The 15,747-nt window shown below is 37.6% G+C and overlaps 1 protein-coding gene across 1 annotated transcript in view; it reads left to right on the top strand.

Moving 5' to 3' along the window:
- Positions 1-2,880: 2,880 nt before the first annotated feature.
- The window catches only part of net, a 26,532-nt gene continuing 13,665 nt past the window's right edge, over positions 2,881-15,747 (top strand). Inside the window, exon 1 of the mRNA XM_067091205.1 lies at positions 2,881-3,887. Coding sequence (XP_066947306.1) covers positions 3,883-3,887 — 5 coding nt within the window. The 5' untranslated portion in view covers positions 2,881-3,882. The remainder of the gene's footprint in view (positions 3,888-15,747) is intronic.

The following is a 15,747-nucleotide window of genomic DNA, read 5'->3' as shown; positions in this document are numbered from 1 at the left end:
CTCGAACGAGTCTGTTCTTAATGACATCTTGATGAATGAGTGAAACGGGATCCCTCCCTGTCGACTGCTTTGAATTCCCCGGGGCTAATCGTGGTCCCGGTGCTGTTTTATTGGAAATTCGGTGTCGTTTACTGACTTTTTATTGGTAGTTTTTTCATTTTTATTATTGTGCTTTGATTCTTTTTTTTTTTTTTCGGAAATTAAGAGATATGGGAACTGGGATGGCATTTGAATTTATTTGAACATTCTCATACACTGCCACGTCACTGGAGGTATGGATGAGACCACATCAAAAACTATAGCCTTATATAGTTGTGTGTGTTTGTGTGTGTGTATATATATGTGTGTGTGTGTATATATATATTATATATATATATATATATATATATATATATATATATATATATACACACATATATATATATACATACACATATATAAATTGTGAATCGAGAGACCCTCGCTCGCACCTGTTTTTAACTTTCGACAGTAATTGCTGTAGGTCAAGCTCTGCAGGTGTCCGGACATTAATTAGACGGCAGCCGTCCAGGTAGTGTTCTCCTGGCCCTTGGTAATGGGCATGGCACAGAGAAATGCCAAAGGAAAAAAAGTTTGAAAAGAAAACTTGATTTCAAGGAATTATTAACCGAGAGATTTCGTGCTGGGCTTGTAAGACGTGAATGTGTAGGTACATAAATGAGAGAGAGAGAGAGAGAGAGAGAGAGAGAGAGAGAGAGAGAGAGAGAGAGAGAGAGAGAGAGAGAGAGAGATCCAAAATAGAAATTGCTTGAATGATATTTCATGTGCGTTTTAATATATCATAAGTTAGAGCAGAACACACGTCGGAATGTGTACAAAAAGGATTAAGATTTTGGAGAGAGAGAGAGAGAGAGAGAGAGAGAGAGAGAGAGACCCAAAATAGAAATTGCTCGAATAATATTTCATACGTGTTTTAATGTCATCAGCTAGAATAATAATAATAATAATAATAATAATAATAATAATAATAATAATAATAATAATAATAATAATAATAATAATAATAATAATAATAATAGAACAGGACTTATGTTATTATGTGTACAAAAAGGCTTAAGACTTTGGAATGAATTAGCGATAGTGTGCAATTTTAAAAACGCAGGCAAGATAAGTATGTTTGGTGATTGATAAAAAAAAACGTACCAAGTACATAATAATTTGTCCTGATAAGGTATTTAAATAATTTTGTCACAGTTCAGTGTAACGACAACTCCCACCCTCAACTCTCTCTCTCTCTCTCTCTCTCTCTCTCTCTCTCTCTCTCTCTCTCTCTCTCTCAGAATTAAAAAAAAATCAGTGGTTACGTCTTTTCAATGTAATTTTGAATGGCTGATTCATTGATAACAAGATCGACATTTAAACTCATTACTTATATCATTTCCATTTTCATTCATTCTCATCGTAGCGCTGAATGACCCTGTGGGTCCCAGTGCTTGGCTTTATGCCAAAATCACATATTCCATTCCATTCCAAGAAATCACTGGAGGTTAGTTGCATATATAAGTGTAAACGTCATCAATTTTCCTTTATGCAGTGAAGAAAATAATTTTGAGACATGCTCTATATGTATGGATTTGTGTGTGTGTATGTATGTATGTATGTGTTTGGTTCGGTTGAGCACCGAAAGTTCACCTCAAACGTGAGCAAGTTTTAGATGACAATGGCCAGTAATCCCAGTCTTGCTAAGTTTTAATAAAAATGATCTCTTTTGCGCTTAAATGTAATTTCTAAGCCTTTTTTTATCATGTTTCGATACTCTCTTATCGTCTCTCTCTCTCTCTCTCTCTCTCTCTCTCTCTCTCTCTCTCTCTCTAAGGTTTAATAAAAATGATCTCTTTTTGCTTAAATGTAATTTCTAAGCCTTTTTTTATCATGTTTCGAAGTTTATGACTCTCTCTCTCTCTCTCTCTCTCTCTCTCTCTCTCTCTCTCTCTCTCTCTCTCTCTCTCTCTCTCAGGTTTAATAAAAAATATTATCTTCTTTTTGCTTAAATGTAGTTTCTAAGCCTTTTTTTTTTTATCATGTTTCGAAGTTTTTGACTCTCTCTCTCTCTCTCTCTCTCTCTCTCTCTCTCTCTCTCTCTCTCTCTCTCTCTCTCTCACAGCAAGTCCATACAGAATAGCGCTTCGTGCGCGTGAATTAAACACACCAAGATCATTTATTTTCATCTGTTTCGCTTTGAAAGGAATATTTAACATTTTATCAATCTATTATCGTCTTCTATAATACTCTTTTACCCGATCATGGTTCATCAACGCCAATTAACCTCGTAAACCCTTGAGGTGATCTAATCTGATTATTCCTCAAGGAAGGTGAGGTTCTTTGCGCTTATAGCTAATTAACAGGTACGGGTTTTGGGGCCAGGTGGAAAAGAGAGAGAGAGAGAGAGAGAGAGAGAGAGAGAGAGAGAGAGAGAGAGAGAGAGAGAGAGGGTATCCGTCCTTTAACAATTAAGTGCGATCGTTGACACCCCCTTCGACCTGACCTGTCCACGGATTAGGGCCCGTAAGTGGCGTCGCTAAATCACCGGATAGAGGCAACGAATGAGGCGCGCGAGCGCGCACGGGCTTACACACGCACTCAAGAGAAGCAGGAGATTCTCCGTCTCCTTCTTCTTCTTCTTCTTCTTCAGCGCTCGACACACCAAACCATTTTTGCCTGGACATACTCTTACGGCGCCACCTCGCACAAGAGCTCATCACATAGACACCGACACATGCACGCACACACACACACACACACACTCACTCACTCGCACATGCAGTCATACACATTCGCGCGTGGACGCACGAACGAACTCACATGCCGCCACCACCACCACCACCAGACCACCACCACCACCACCGTAAAGAGAATCTCTCTCTCATTGGCTCAGTTGACCTGCGGGAAGCGTAGAGGGAAGGAGATAGTCGTCCGCTCCCCGACCCGCCTTCACTGGGTTCTCTTGAACCTGTTCCATACATATTGAGACTTTAATCAACGACGCTCGGAAGAGCCTTATTTAGCGTTACTGGTGATTCACGGATTTTCTCACCACTGCCATAGTGACGTGACCGCTGGCTGTTTTTATATATATGAATATTCGTGGATTGGCGTCACTCAGTTTTTGGTCAGATGAAACAGAAGTTATTCGAGATATTACGGAACCATCCCTGATTCATTCATTGCTGCTTCTGGTGGTGATGCCGGGATGCTTTGTAGCCGAGATGGTGTAATCTGTGATATACTAGATCGAGTTCGAAGGAGCTAGTGTCCTAATAATCCTCACTACCTTTTTTTTTTAAACACCTTCCTGTTCTGATGATCTGATCCAGTGAAACCGTGATCTTAACATTTCGAGTTTCAGTTGTACAAGTGGAGATTATTTTTGCGAAGAATTGACGTGAAATGTGTCATAGAATGAAGTAAGAGGCCAATGATTTCAGTGTTCGTAATTCGAGCAGAGTCTGAATTATTACCTCTAGTGGAAAGAGCAAATGAGATATCAGGAGTTCTGTTGTGGACTCGTCCAGTTTTGAAGGAGAGATTTAATGTGCCTCAGTTTGTTCGTGTGAATAGCTTTCTGACCCAGCAAGGGAAACAGTCACATCGCGGAGAATAGTACAAAAATAAAAAGAAGGAAAAGGAGTCCTTTTTGTTATGAGAAGGAACTAGCATTAATTGTTACGTATTTTTGAAGATTCTACCCAAACGGTGAAAGGAAGTTATTGAAAAAGATTCCGATTGCCTTCTGGTCAGTTGGACGAATCCGACACGTGGTTTGAGAAAAGGATGATTTCAACCCGTGCCATTGCAGCGATGGAATTCCCCCAGCCATCAAAGTGTTAACGTGCATTCTGGAAGATGAGGTGAGGAAATTAAAAAAAAAATCGTTAGTTTATGTATACAAAAAAAATATGCATCATATTCATCATATTATAATATTATTGTCAATTTTTTGTAAGCCATCAAAGTGTTAACTTGCATTCTGGAAGATGATAAAATAAAAAAACGTTAGTTTATGTTATATGTCTTTTTAATTTTTTTTTAATCTTTTGTAAGCCATCAAAGTGTTAACTTGCATTCTGGAAGATGAGGGGAGGAAATAAAAAAAAAAACGTTAGTTTATGTATACAAAAAAAAAAATATGCATCATATTCATCAGTCGCTCAGTTATAACAGTTATTGTCTTTTTAATTTTTTGTAAGCCGTCAAAGTGTTAACTTGCATTCTAGGAGATGAGGCGAGGAAATAAAAAAAAAATCGTTAGTTTATGTTGCTAATATTCATCAAGTATACAAAAAATATGCATCATATTCATCAGTCGCTCAGTTATAATAGTTTAATGTCTTTTTAATGTTGGATAAGTAATGATTTTTATTTATTGTTGCTATTGGTAATCGCGTATAATTTTACCAGTGAATACTTGAAACGAATTTCATTCATTCATAAGTTTGCACTGTTGGATGCAAAACGGAAATATTCCATTCATAAGTTCTATTTAAGAATAAAAAAAAAAAGTATTTCATTCTTTTACTCTAGGATACAAAACTTTACTGTGGAATAAGTTGGATGCAAAACGAAAATATTCCATTCATAAGTTTTACACTAGGATAAAAAAAACCCAAGTATTTCATTATTTTACTGTAGGATACAAAACGAAAATATCTCTTTACTGTAGAATAAGCATTGTAATATTAACCTCCATTTAGATTGTCCATCTTCTAACGATCAGACATAAGTCTAAGGAGCTTTTAGTGAACCAAGTCAATTCTCCCTTTGAATAGTGTGTTCTGTCGTAGTTTGGCCCATGTCGCAACCCTGGACAAAAATATGTAAGCCTTGGAGGGATAAGAGATTAAATTACTTATGACTCACTATGGGTCGGTATTCACCTGACTCGGCTTAACCCAGTTACCTTTCGTTGAAGAAATGTAATAGCTTAGTCATTATATATTTATATATATATATACTGTATATATATTTATATTTATATATATATATATATACTGTATATATATTTATATTTATATATATATATATATATATATATATATTTATATATATATATATTTATATATATATATCAAATATAAGGAGGCCATAAAAACGCCAAAAGTGTGGAAAATAAAGGCTATATTTCAGAGACCAAACTGAGGAGGGAGACAGTTTGGTCTCTGAAATATAGCCTTTATTTTCCACATTTTATATTTGATGAAATTCTGTTTTAACAGATAATATTTCACAGTCATATATATATATAATGTGTGTGTGTGTGTGTGTGTATGACTGAATATAGCGCAATCGTTATGATTCCAGCTAGCTCATTTGACAGTAAAATATTAATATTGAGTGCACGTACCCACTAATGAAGCAATTACACACCTGCTTTACCAGCCGATATCTGATAATAATCTGACCGATAATTCGCGCATGTTTGATAATTGTTATCACCGCGTTTTCACTATCGCAGTTGTTTTCACTATCAGCTTAAAAAAAAATATGATGATAATTGTCAGGAATGAGGCGACTGTGTCATCTCTCATAAAATTTTGCAATTGTTTTTGAAGTTTTCGTTTTATCTTCACGAAATTAGTGATACCGCGATTTTTTTTAAAGAAATGTCGATTTTTAAATAATTTTTCCTCTTCTTCTTAGTGAGATAGATGTAGAAATTGTGAATGTCTCCAGTATTGCATTATGTATACACACCCCATAGATTTGCCTATCACTGAAAAGAGTATTATTATTGTTATTCAGAAGATGAACCCCATTCATATGGAACAAGCCACTAGGGGGGCGGGGGCACTGATGACTTGAAATTCAAGCTTCCAAAGAATATGACGTTCATTTGAAATACAGAAAGATCAGTTACAAGAAAAGAAAAAATAGATAAAATTCATAAATAAAAGATGAAAAAACGTAACGAAATGATTAAAATACAAGGAGAATTGTTCTAGGGTAGCAATGCGTCGCATCTTCGCTTGAACTTTCGTTTGAAGTTTCAGTTACGCAACATCCTGAATTTCATTATTCACTCGTCACTTGTTATCGGTGTAAGATTAACCGTTCAGGACCTTTACCATTCGGCCATCGCAATAGATCCTGCAACCCTTTCCGTTCCTTTTCCTGTACCTCCTTTCATATTCTCTTTCTTCCGTCTTACTTTCCAACCTCTCCCAACAGTTGATTCATAGTGCAACTGCTTTGAGGTTTTCCTCCTGTTACACCTTTCAAACCTTTTACTGTCAGTTTCCATGTCAGCGCTGAATGATCTCATAGGTCCCAGTGCTTGGCCTTTGGCCTAAATTCTGTATTCAGTTCAGTTCATCACAGTATATGCAAACATACCTTTATTATTATTATTATTATTATTATTATTATTATTATTATTATTATTATTATTATTATCAACCAGGGTCCACTGATTCAGACATATACCTTATTTCCATATTGCTGGTATCTAGTCGTATTTTTTTATGTTTTCTTGCCTTTTTTTTTTATCGAAGATAGTTGGTATTTCCTCTCATAACGATGTCCTTTTTCTGAAGAGCCTTATCTCGAGGGACCTTTTTCATTAATGGGGTAATTGTTACTTATCACGTGTTTTAGAAGCTACTGACGGCTGGATTAGATAGCAGCGCGGCGGTTGGGCGTCCCACTGGACGGAACATAATGTTGAACGTACGTGAACGGAACATAATATTGAACGTATCTGAACGTAGCTGGCGGAATCATATTGTTTATATATATAATATATATATATTATATATTTATTTATTTATTTATTTATTTATTTATTTATTTATTTATTTATTTATTTATGTATTGTGATTTCTGTCGGCTCCGTTTTTCCTTGTTAACCGTATATTTATATCTAATCATTTATTCAAGCTATTTCTGGTGACGTACTTATCTTCCAGGGAATTTATTCCCAATTCCTACTTTGGAGCTGACGTCTCTCAGGATGTAATCGTAGCGGGAATGCATTCCCAGTTCCTCCTTTGTAAGTGACGTCTCTCAGGATTTAATCGTACCGGGAATGCATTCCCAGTTCCTCCTTTGTAAGTGACGTCTCTCAGGATTTAATCGTACCTGGAATGCATTCCCAATTCCTACATTGGAACTGAAGTCTTTCTCGATATAGGTTTGCAATGGGCAGTACCTTACGCTAACCACATATTTACAGAAATGACAATTAAAAAAAAAAAAGTTTGTTACGGAAAACATTAAAAATGCGCTGAAGTTTCTTGGGCGCAATCGAGTTTTCTGTATGAGCCGCGCCCATGAAGCTTTTAGCCACGGCCTGGTGCTGGGCTATCCTAAATCGTTGCCAGAAGCACGATTATGGGTAACTTTGACCTTAAATAAAATAAAAACTACTGAGGCTAGAGGGCTGCAATTTGGTACGTTTGATGATTGGAGGGTGGATGATCAACATACCAATTTGCGGTCCTCGAGTCTCAGCAGTTTTTAAGATCTGAGGGCGGACAGAAAAAGTGAGGACAGAATAAAGTGCGGATGGACAGACAAAGCCATCTCATTAGTTTTCTTTTACAGAAAACTATAAAGCGCATCACGCCAACCACTTAATTATAAACATGATCAATAAAATAAAGATAGGAAATGTAATTTCTTACGGTGACCTCATGGGCACAACGGACCTTTTAACCAACGAAGACGAAAGGGTAAAAATATAAGCGTTATCAGGCGCCGATAAGACTCTTGAGAGTACAGCAGTACAGAATTAGTTCAGCCGGTGCCAGCGATAGATAAACCTACCAGCGGCCTTAATGGAAACAATCTCGTTGACTTGTCAATGCTAACGACCATTTTTTTTTTTTTTTCATCTGAAATATGCGAGGTTAATCCTCCCTAAAATTTCATATAGCCTATATGTGTTTATATATATATATATATATATATATATATATATATATATATATATATATATATATGAAGATAAAAAGGCCCTTGAAACACTATTTGAACGTTGCAACCATATATTTCGAGCACTTACTTCTGTGGTCCTGTTCACTGGCAAAATGTGTAGTAAAATATGGGCCTTTTTATCTTCATATTATACTGTGGTATTACAGTAAAGACATTCATATATATATATATATATATATATATATATATATATATATATATATATATATATATATATATATGTATATACATATACAAATATATATATGTATATATACAGTTCATGTATGTACAGTATGTATGATGGATAAAACATTTTAATTTTGGTACATTTATACAAAACTGAAGCATTATTATTATTATTATTATTATTATTATTATTATTATTATTATTATTATTCAGAAGGTGAACCCTATTCATATGGGAGAATCCCAGAAGGGCCTATCGACTTCAAATTTAAGCTTCCAAAAAATATGGTGTTCATTTGAGAGAGGCAACAGAAGGTAATAGGAAATGCAGAAAGAATAGATCAATTGTTAGGAAATTATGTAACAAATAGTTAAAGAAACATATAAAATGTAAGTAAAACACAAGATTTGGTTTAGGGTACTAATGCATTTAATGTAAGAGAATTTTGACTAAGTGCGGTTAGTGGCTTGGTGATGAATTTTAATATGAATCTTCTCATAGATATGTACTCTGATTTGGCAGTTTTTTATCCTCTTAATCTTCAAGTGAACTTCATATTTACACTATTTATCGCAATTTTAGTACTTCGCTTTCGATTAGATGAGTCATAATGATTTGAACTACTGAATGCATATTGCTTTTCAGACCTGGCTAAACTTTTTTTTTTTTTTCCCTCCAAGTTCATGACCATTACGTAAAATTGCAGACTGAAATAAGACCGCAGGTAGTAAGCGTAGGATACTGACTGAGGGATATTGACTGATATTAAAAGTTTCTCTTTGGAAAAGGGAAAAAAAAACTATATCTTAAGTTCAGTATTATCTTACTTTGCATGAACGCTTGTACCTTGATCCTCTTGTTCACGTGTCATAGGTAAATTCATAGTCTTGCTTGAGACTGCAAGCCTTGAATAACGCTTTGGAAACACTTGGTCCCTGGGTCGTCCTAATTAGGGCCAAAACAGCAGCTGCTAGATGCAAATGGTGCGGAGTTATCGAGTGGCGTGGCGAAAGTTACGCTGCAGTTAAATGTAATAATTTATACACAGGCACGTTCGTGTGTGTATGTGTATGTGAATGCGATTACTTATAGAAATAGATTACTTACTAGCTTGTTTAATCTCATATATATATATATATGTATATAGTGTGTGTATGTATGTACGTACGTATGTGCATAATAGAGAGGAACAGGTACAAATACGTATACATACATTCAGCCAAGTATACGTATTAATATTATTTCGTTCGTAGACTGTTGCCTTTCTTTGTTTTCGTGAAGCAGTGTTTAGCCGTTGGTCCCTGAGTTCATTTCTCTTATTGGAATATATTTTTCATATTTATTTATTCACTTATTTATTTATTTATTTCATCAGCAAATTGACCAATCATCGGAGGACATTGCCCCGTTCCTAAAATAATACTGCTAAAGATTTCTTAGCATTTCTAGATCATATAGTTAGATAATGGGTGCTACAGTGATAGCAGACCTTTCATAATATATTTAGGTTTTTCCGAATGCGTTATGTTTTTTCGTATTTCGTGATTCTGAAATGGAAATCGTTCAGTATACGGATAGGCCTGAGAGCTTTTGCCAATTCTTAACATTATAAATACATTTTTTTCAGATTAGGTTTGCATTTTTTTTTTTTATTTTTCCGTTTTTTTTTTACGGAAATACTCAACCCGTGAAACTGCGTTCGTTTACGAACAAGGGGAAGGGCTCCCCGCTACTGAAGAAGGAGAAACGATAGTGCCGCCCTAACGGGGTTGACCGGGGAGTGTAAAATAGGGGAAGAGGAGCGCCCCTGGGGGGGTGGGTGGGTGGGTGGGGTGTTTATGGGAAGGAGAGGGGGGGGGAATCGGTGCCATAAGGTTGGGCGGTTAAGGGATGGTCGTTTGGTATCTTAAGGCGACAGGTGTACACGAAGTAATCCCAACCCCCCCACCCCTTTCCTTCCACTCCATTTCCCCCCACCCCCTCTCTCTCTCTCTCTCTCTCTCTCTCTCTCTCTCTCAATCCACTACCACCCATCAGCGTCCCCTTCCTTTTTCTTTTCTCGGGTGGCGTTGATGGCAGTAGGCGGAATAGTTGAAAGGGCGGTTCGGTCGTTCCTCCTCCTCCTCCTCCTCCTCCTCCTACTACCCCTCCTTCCTCCTGCTCCTTTTCCCTCATGTCTTCTTCCTCATTTTTGGGTGTGGCACTGGCACACCTCTCCCCCTCCCCTCCCCTCCCCTCCTCCCCTTGTAGTTTTTTGCGGCATACTTAAATAGTTTGCATGTATATCTTTATCTTTTGCAAAGCGTCGGAGGCTTCAGTTCGGTGCATTTAATATCTCTCTCTCTCTCTCTCTCTCTCTCTCTCTCTCTCTCTCTCTCTCTCTCTCTCTCTCTCTCTCTCTCTCAAAATTATGCCCACTGTCACTCTCATCATTAACACTCCAAACTCGACCATCTGGCGCATGAAATAAATCTTGCTTGCAATCGTGCTTGGACGGAAAGACGGGGGTGTGGGTGTGGGAGTGGGAGTGGGGAGTGGTCTTCCGATCAACCAGTAATGAGGGGACGCGTGAATGTAAAATCGCAAATGAATTCTATTTTGGCCGTAATTCAATCTCGGGGAGCGTGAATCCCCCCGTCGTAACATCTCTTTTAACAAGCGTTTTAATACCGGGTGGCTTGCTCTCTCGCTCTCCCTGTATCTCTTTCTTTCTCTCTCTCTCTCTCTGCTCATTTACATAAATATTTACATAATTTACTAATGTATTTACGCGCTTCTCTCAGCCGTTGTCAGCAATTTGGGAAATTGAGGGCTTGATTTACGTTCGGCCCTCCTGCCTTTACGACGAGACTCCTTCTTCTTCTTCTTCTTCTTCTTCTTCTTCTTCTTCTTCTTCTTCTTCTTCTTCTTCTTCTTCTTCTTTTTCTCCTCCGTCTTCTTCTTCTCCTTCTTCTTCTTCTTCTTCTTCTTCTTCTTCTTCTTCTTCTTCTTCTTCTTCTTCTTCTTCTTCTTCTTCTTCTTCTTCTTCTTCTTCTTCTTCTTCTTCTTTTTATTCTCCTTCGTCTTCTTCTCCTTCATCTTCTTCTCCTTCGTCTTCTTCTCCTTCTCCTTCATCTTCTCCTTCGTCTTCTTCTTCTTCTCCTTCAATTCCTTCTTCTTCTTCTTCTTCTTCTTCTTCTTCTTCTTCTTCTTCTTCTTCTTCTTCTCCTTCAATTCTTCTTCTTCTTCGTCTTCTTCTTCTTCTTCTTCTTCTTCTTCTTCTTCTTCTTCTTCTTGCAGTTTTGGATTTACGCTCCGAAGAGACATTTCTCGGTGCACCCGGGAAGCTGTTGGCTTAATTGGGTTGTCTTCGCTTTGATAAGAATTTTGGCCCCTTTAGATTTTGTGAAGGGATTATCTTTGTTAATCTCTGCTTTTTTCAAGATTTATTTTTTTTTATCGAAAAAGCGTTTCCAAAGTTTTGCTTAGGTTACTGTTGCAGTGTTTTATATCATTTAATTGTTGTGGTTTTGTTTTTATTTGTATTAGTTTTATTTTCCTGTATTCTATTTTTTTTTTTTTTTGGGGGCGGGGCGGGGCGGGGCGGGCTTTGTTTTGTCCTTCTTACCTCTCGTCCTTTTTTTTCCCCATGATACGTTCCTATTATTTTTCTATTTTTTGTGCTTCTGTACCTTGATGTTTCAAGGAGAACGCATTATCATAAGTATGAGGAAACATCCTTTCATTATATGATCTAAATATATCGTGCATGCACCTCTGTGCAAGGTACTGTCCAGGTAGATCATAATTATTGTGTATGTTGATTAGATTCATGCAATATGCACTGTTTACTTTGAGGGTTCTTGTTTGTTTGAAGATCGTTTTTAAAATTCTGTGCTGTAACCAGTTTTACGAGAATGTTTTTAACGCACCAATTCTTATTCCAAACTCTTGCGAAAACACGTCTGAATGACGTGATAGTGATAAGCAATACACGATATTGAAATATTTATAAGCCCCAGTGACGTAATGGTATTGATTGATCATCAGTAAAAGCGATGTTGAAAGAGTTGCAACCCACAAGATCAAAACAAATTGTAAATAGGACTGCAAGAATTTAGAGTGAGATTACACTTGAGATTACTGAACGGCCTAATGAATGCAGAGCCGAGTAGCTCTCTTGAACCAAATGCAAGCGTTGAGTGAAGCAAAAGGTTCAAGATGCTTGAATGCTTTCGAATGCTTGAATGCTTTGGGCGTGATACGAAGCTGATGACATTTATTTATGAAGTGCTGTTGTACAGAATAGAAGGACAAGCACTGGGACCTATGAGGTCATCCAGCGATGAAACGGAAATTGACAGTAAAAGGTTTGAAAGGTGCAGCAGGCACTATCAAGGAATTGTAATAAGGGGAGGGTGGAAAGTAAGATATGGAAGAAAGAGAATATGAACGGAGGTACAGTGAAGGTAATGAACGGGGTTGCAGCTAGGGGCCGAAAGGACGCTGCAAAGAACCTTAATTAATGCCTACAGTGCACCGCATGAGGTGCGCTGGCGGCACTACCCTCCTACTGGGTGGAGTGCTGTATTGATAGTTTTCCAGTCTTCAATACTGCATTATATTGTCTTAAGAAGAGAAGGTATGTTGATCAGTTCCTCTTTGGATGAATCGGTAGAGTTGTCGGCTAGCACTCTGCTAGGCCCGAGTTCGAGTCTCCGACCTGCCAATGAAGAATTAGAGGAATTTATATCTGGTGATAGAAATTCATTTCTCGTCATAACGTGGTTCGGATTCCACAATAAGCTGTAGGTCCCGTTGCTAGGTAACCAATTGGTTCTTAGCCACGTAAAATAAGTCTAATCCTTCGGGCCAGCCCTAGGAGAGCTGTTAATCAGCTCAGTGGTCTGGTTAAACTAAGGTATACTCAACTCAACCTAGCACACACATAAACACACGAATCAAAAAAAAAAGAAATTAGAGGCCCTTTTTTGTGTAAATTTCTCCAGGTCATATTTTCTCATATTTTGACAACCGTTTCCGCCAAGGGCCTCTGGTCATATCACTCGCCTTTGAACATTTCACCCATTGGCCTCATCTGTAAGCTCTGTGGTCGTCATGTTTTTCTAACCTTAGGCTTAAGATCGAATTTGTGGCATTGTTTGCGGCAGGAGGTCTTTGCTGGGCACTCGGCATGGAATGCCCTTTGGTATGGGTGGCATGGTTCAATGCATTACGCTGCCTTAACATTGGTGTTGTGTCTTTATTTATATACATATATTTTTTTATGTTAGTCGTGCAGTTTTGAGTAGAGGTTACTTGATATTCTGTATAGGATGTCAAAGGGGTTTCCTTTATTATTTTATTATCTATGTGTCACCCTTTTTCTCTTATCATATTCTTTTTTTTATAGGAGTGCGTGAAAGGTATATTTTAGTGTAGAGGGTACATATATACAGATTAATCACTTTTGTTCTATTATACATTCCGTCATGCTTTGTAAAGGGTATGTTTGTATGAGTGAGAGAGAGAGAGAGAGAGAGAGAGAGAGAGAGAGAGAGAGAGTATTTTTGGTTTTATGGATGTATTTCTAAATTAGGGTGACTAATTAGCGTCCTGGCCATACCTTGCAACACTGTCTGCTGTACTTCTGACAGTGAAAATAGTGTGTATGTGTGCTTGTAAGGATATATTCACCTTCATTACGTATTGATTGGAATAAATAATTGAATGCCCTAAAAATGATAAATGAACAAAATAATGTCCCCCTTTTGATAAATGATCACTTGACATCACACAGAGCGCGTCAGGTGGTGTTGAGAGAATGTAACATTAGGGGGAATAGCAACCGTTATCATCATTATATATCTTTTATATTCAGCATTACGTTGAAATGGTCGATCACCGTATAGGCTACTTCCTCATAACATCCACTCTCGCCTGCGAATTGTTCTTGAGAGCTCTCCCATTGTTCTTGTGAAGGCAAGAAAGAGAGAGGGAGAAAAGAAAGGTCCTTTGTGACGCCGTGACGTCGCCTTTGACGTGTAGCCACTGGGATGAAGCAACGCAGCACTCCTGTGCGTTTCTCTCGCCTTTTCGAAGTGTTGCTGTGTTGAGGAATTGGATAACATATATATATATATTTTTAAATTAGCAAAGCATTTAATTTGTCTTTGTTCCGATCTATGTTAATTTGCAAGGATGGGAGATGAAGAGGAGATTCAAAGAGTACAAAAGAAGAAAGTCGACCTAACAGGTACAGTATACAATATTGTACCTGTTAGGTTATATGAAAGTAGGATTTGCCTAAAAGTACTGTATTTAAAATGAAGAAAGTGGACGGTGGAAACAGTAAACACCGCTGAATATTTCGTCTGATAATAATTAGGAAAAATATTGGCGGAAACATATATTATTGATGGAACACCATTGCATGTAGTAGCCTAAGTTGTTGCTACTGTAACTCCTCTGACTATCCCTATTTTCCTGACTATCACCATCGTATTTGTCCTGACTATCCCTATTTTCCTGGAACTTTGATCTGGAATATCTCCGCAAATTTGGAAACAAATAACACGATGGAGAACGAAGGGGTTTAAGCAACACTTGTATAACTGCTGCGCACTGCCTCCGCCCCAAAGTTTTTTTTTTTTTTTAGTGTAGTGTATGATCGGATTTCGATACGTGAGATAATTGTTATAATTTTCAGGGTTGAATTTATAATCATTCCGAACAGCGAGTGCAGTTTTGATTCAGACTAAATATTTGTAAGAATTGCGGCAAGGCGACAGATTTGAAGTTGCAGATTATACTATCTGTGGGTTCTACTTTTCTACGGATTCCGATTTTAGTTTTCTGTAAAAGGAAACTATTGTGCCGGTTCTGTCTGTCCGTCCTCAGATCTTAAAAACTACTGAGGCTAGAGGGCTGCAAATTTTTATGTTGATCATCCACCCTCCAATCATCAAACATAACAAATTGCAGCCCAATAGCCTTAGTAGATTTTATTTTATTTAAGGTTAAGATTAGCCATTATCATGCTTCCGGCAACGATATAGGATAGGCCACCACTGGTGCGTGGTTAAAGTTTCATGGGCCGCGGCTCATACAGCCTTCTACCGAGACCACCGAAAGATAGATCTGTTTTCGGTGGCTTTGATTATACGCTGTAGCGGCTGTACAGAAAACTCGATTGCGCCGAAGGAACTTTGGTGCATTTTTTACTTGTATAATAACTTGAGCACTTTCGAAAAGAACCACTTATGGGACCGTGATTGGGAACGAAAGACCCCCAAAGAACCACTTGTGCTACTGCAGTCAGTTCACCTCCATCCGCCCTCCCACACAAAATGCACTCTAGTGTACCCCCAAAAATAATGATAATTTGCATTCATGAGAGCCGAGGCATTCCTGCAATACCGTTAATGACAGCGAGTACTTGAGTACTTAAGCACTCGACAGTCGTGAGCAATTACATGGGTTTAAGTGATAGTGTCCTGGGTTATGAGGTTCGTATCTATTAATGTATTCATTAAATTACTTGTTATTTGCATATTTGTAATACCAGAAAAATCACAATAATTAGTCAGTTAATTGTTTGTATGATGCTAAAACTAAAAGGCAAAAAA

This window comes from Macrobrachium rosenbergii, chromosome 48, assembly GCF_040412425.1.
Source record: "Macrobrachium rosenbergii isolate ZJJX-2024 chromosome 48, ASM4041242v1, whole genome shotgun sequence".
Classification (NCBI taxonomy): Eukaryota; Metazoa; Arthropoda; class Malacostraca; order Decapoda; family Palaemonidae; genus Macrobrachium; species Macrobrachium rosenbergii.
The sequence above is the reverse complement of the archived record's forward strand: the minus strand, read 5'-3'. Positions and strand labels throughout refer to the sequence as shown.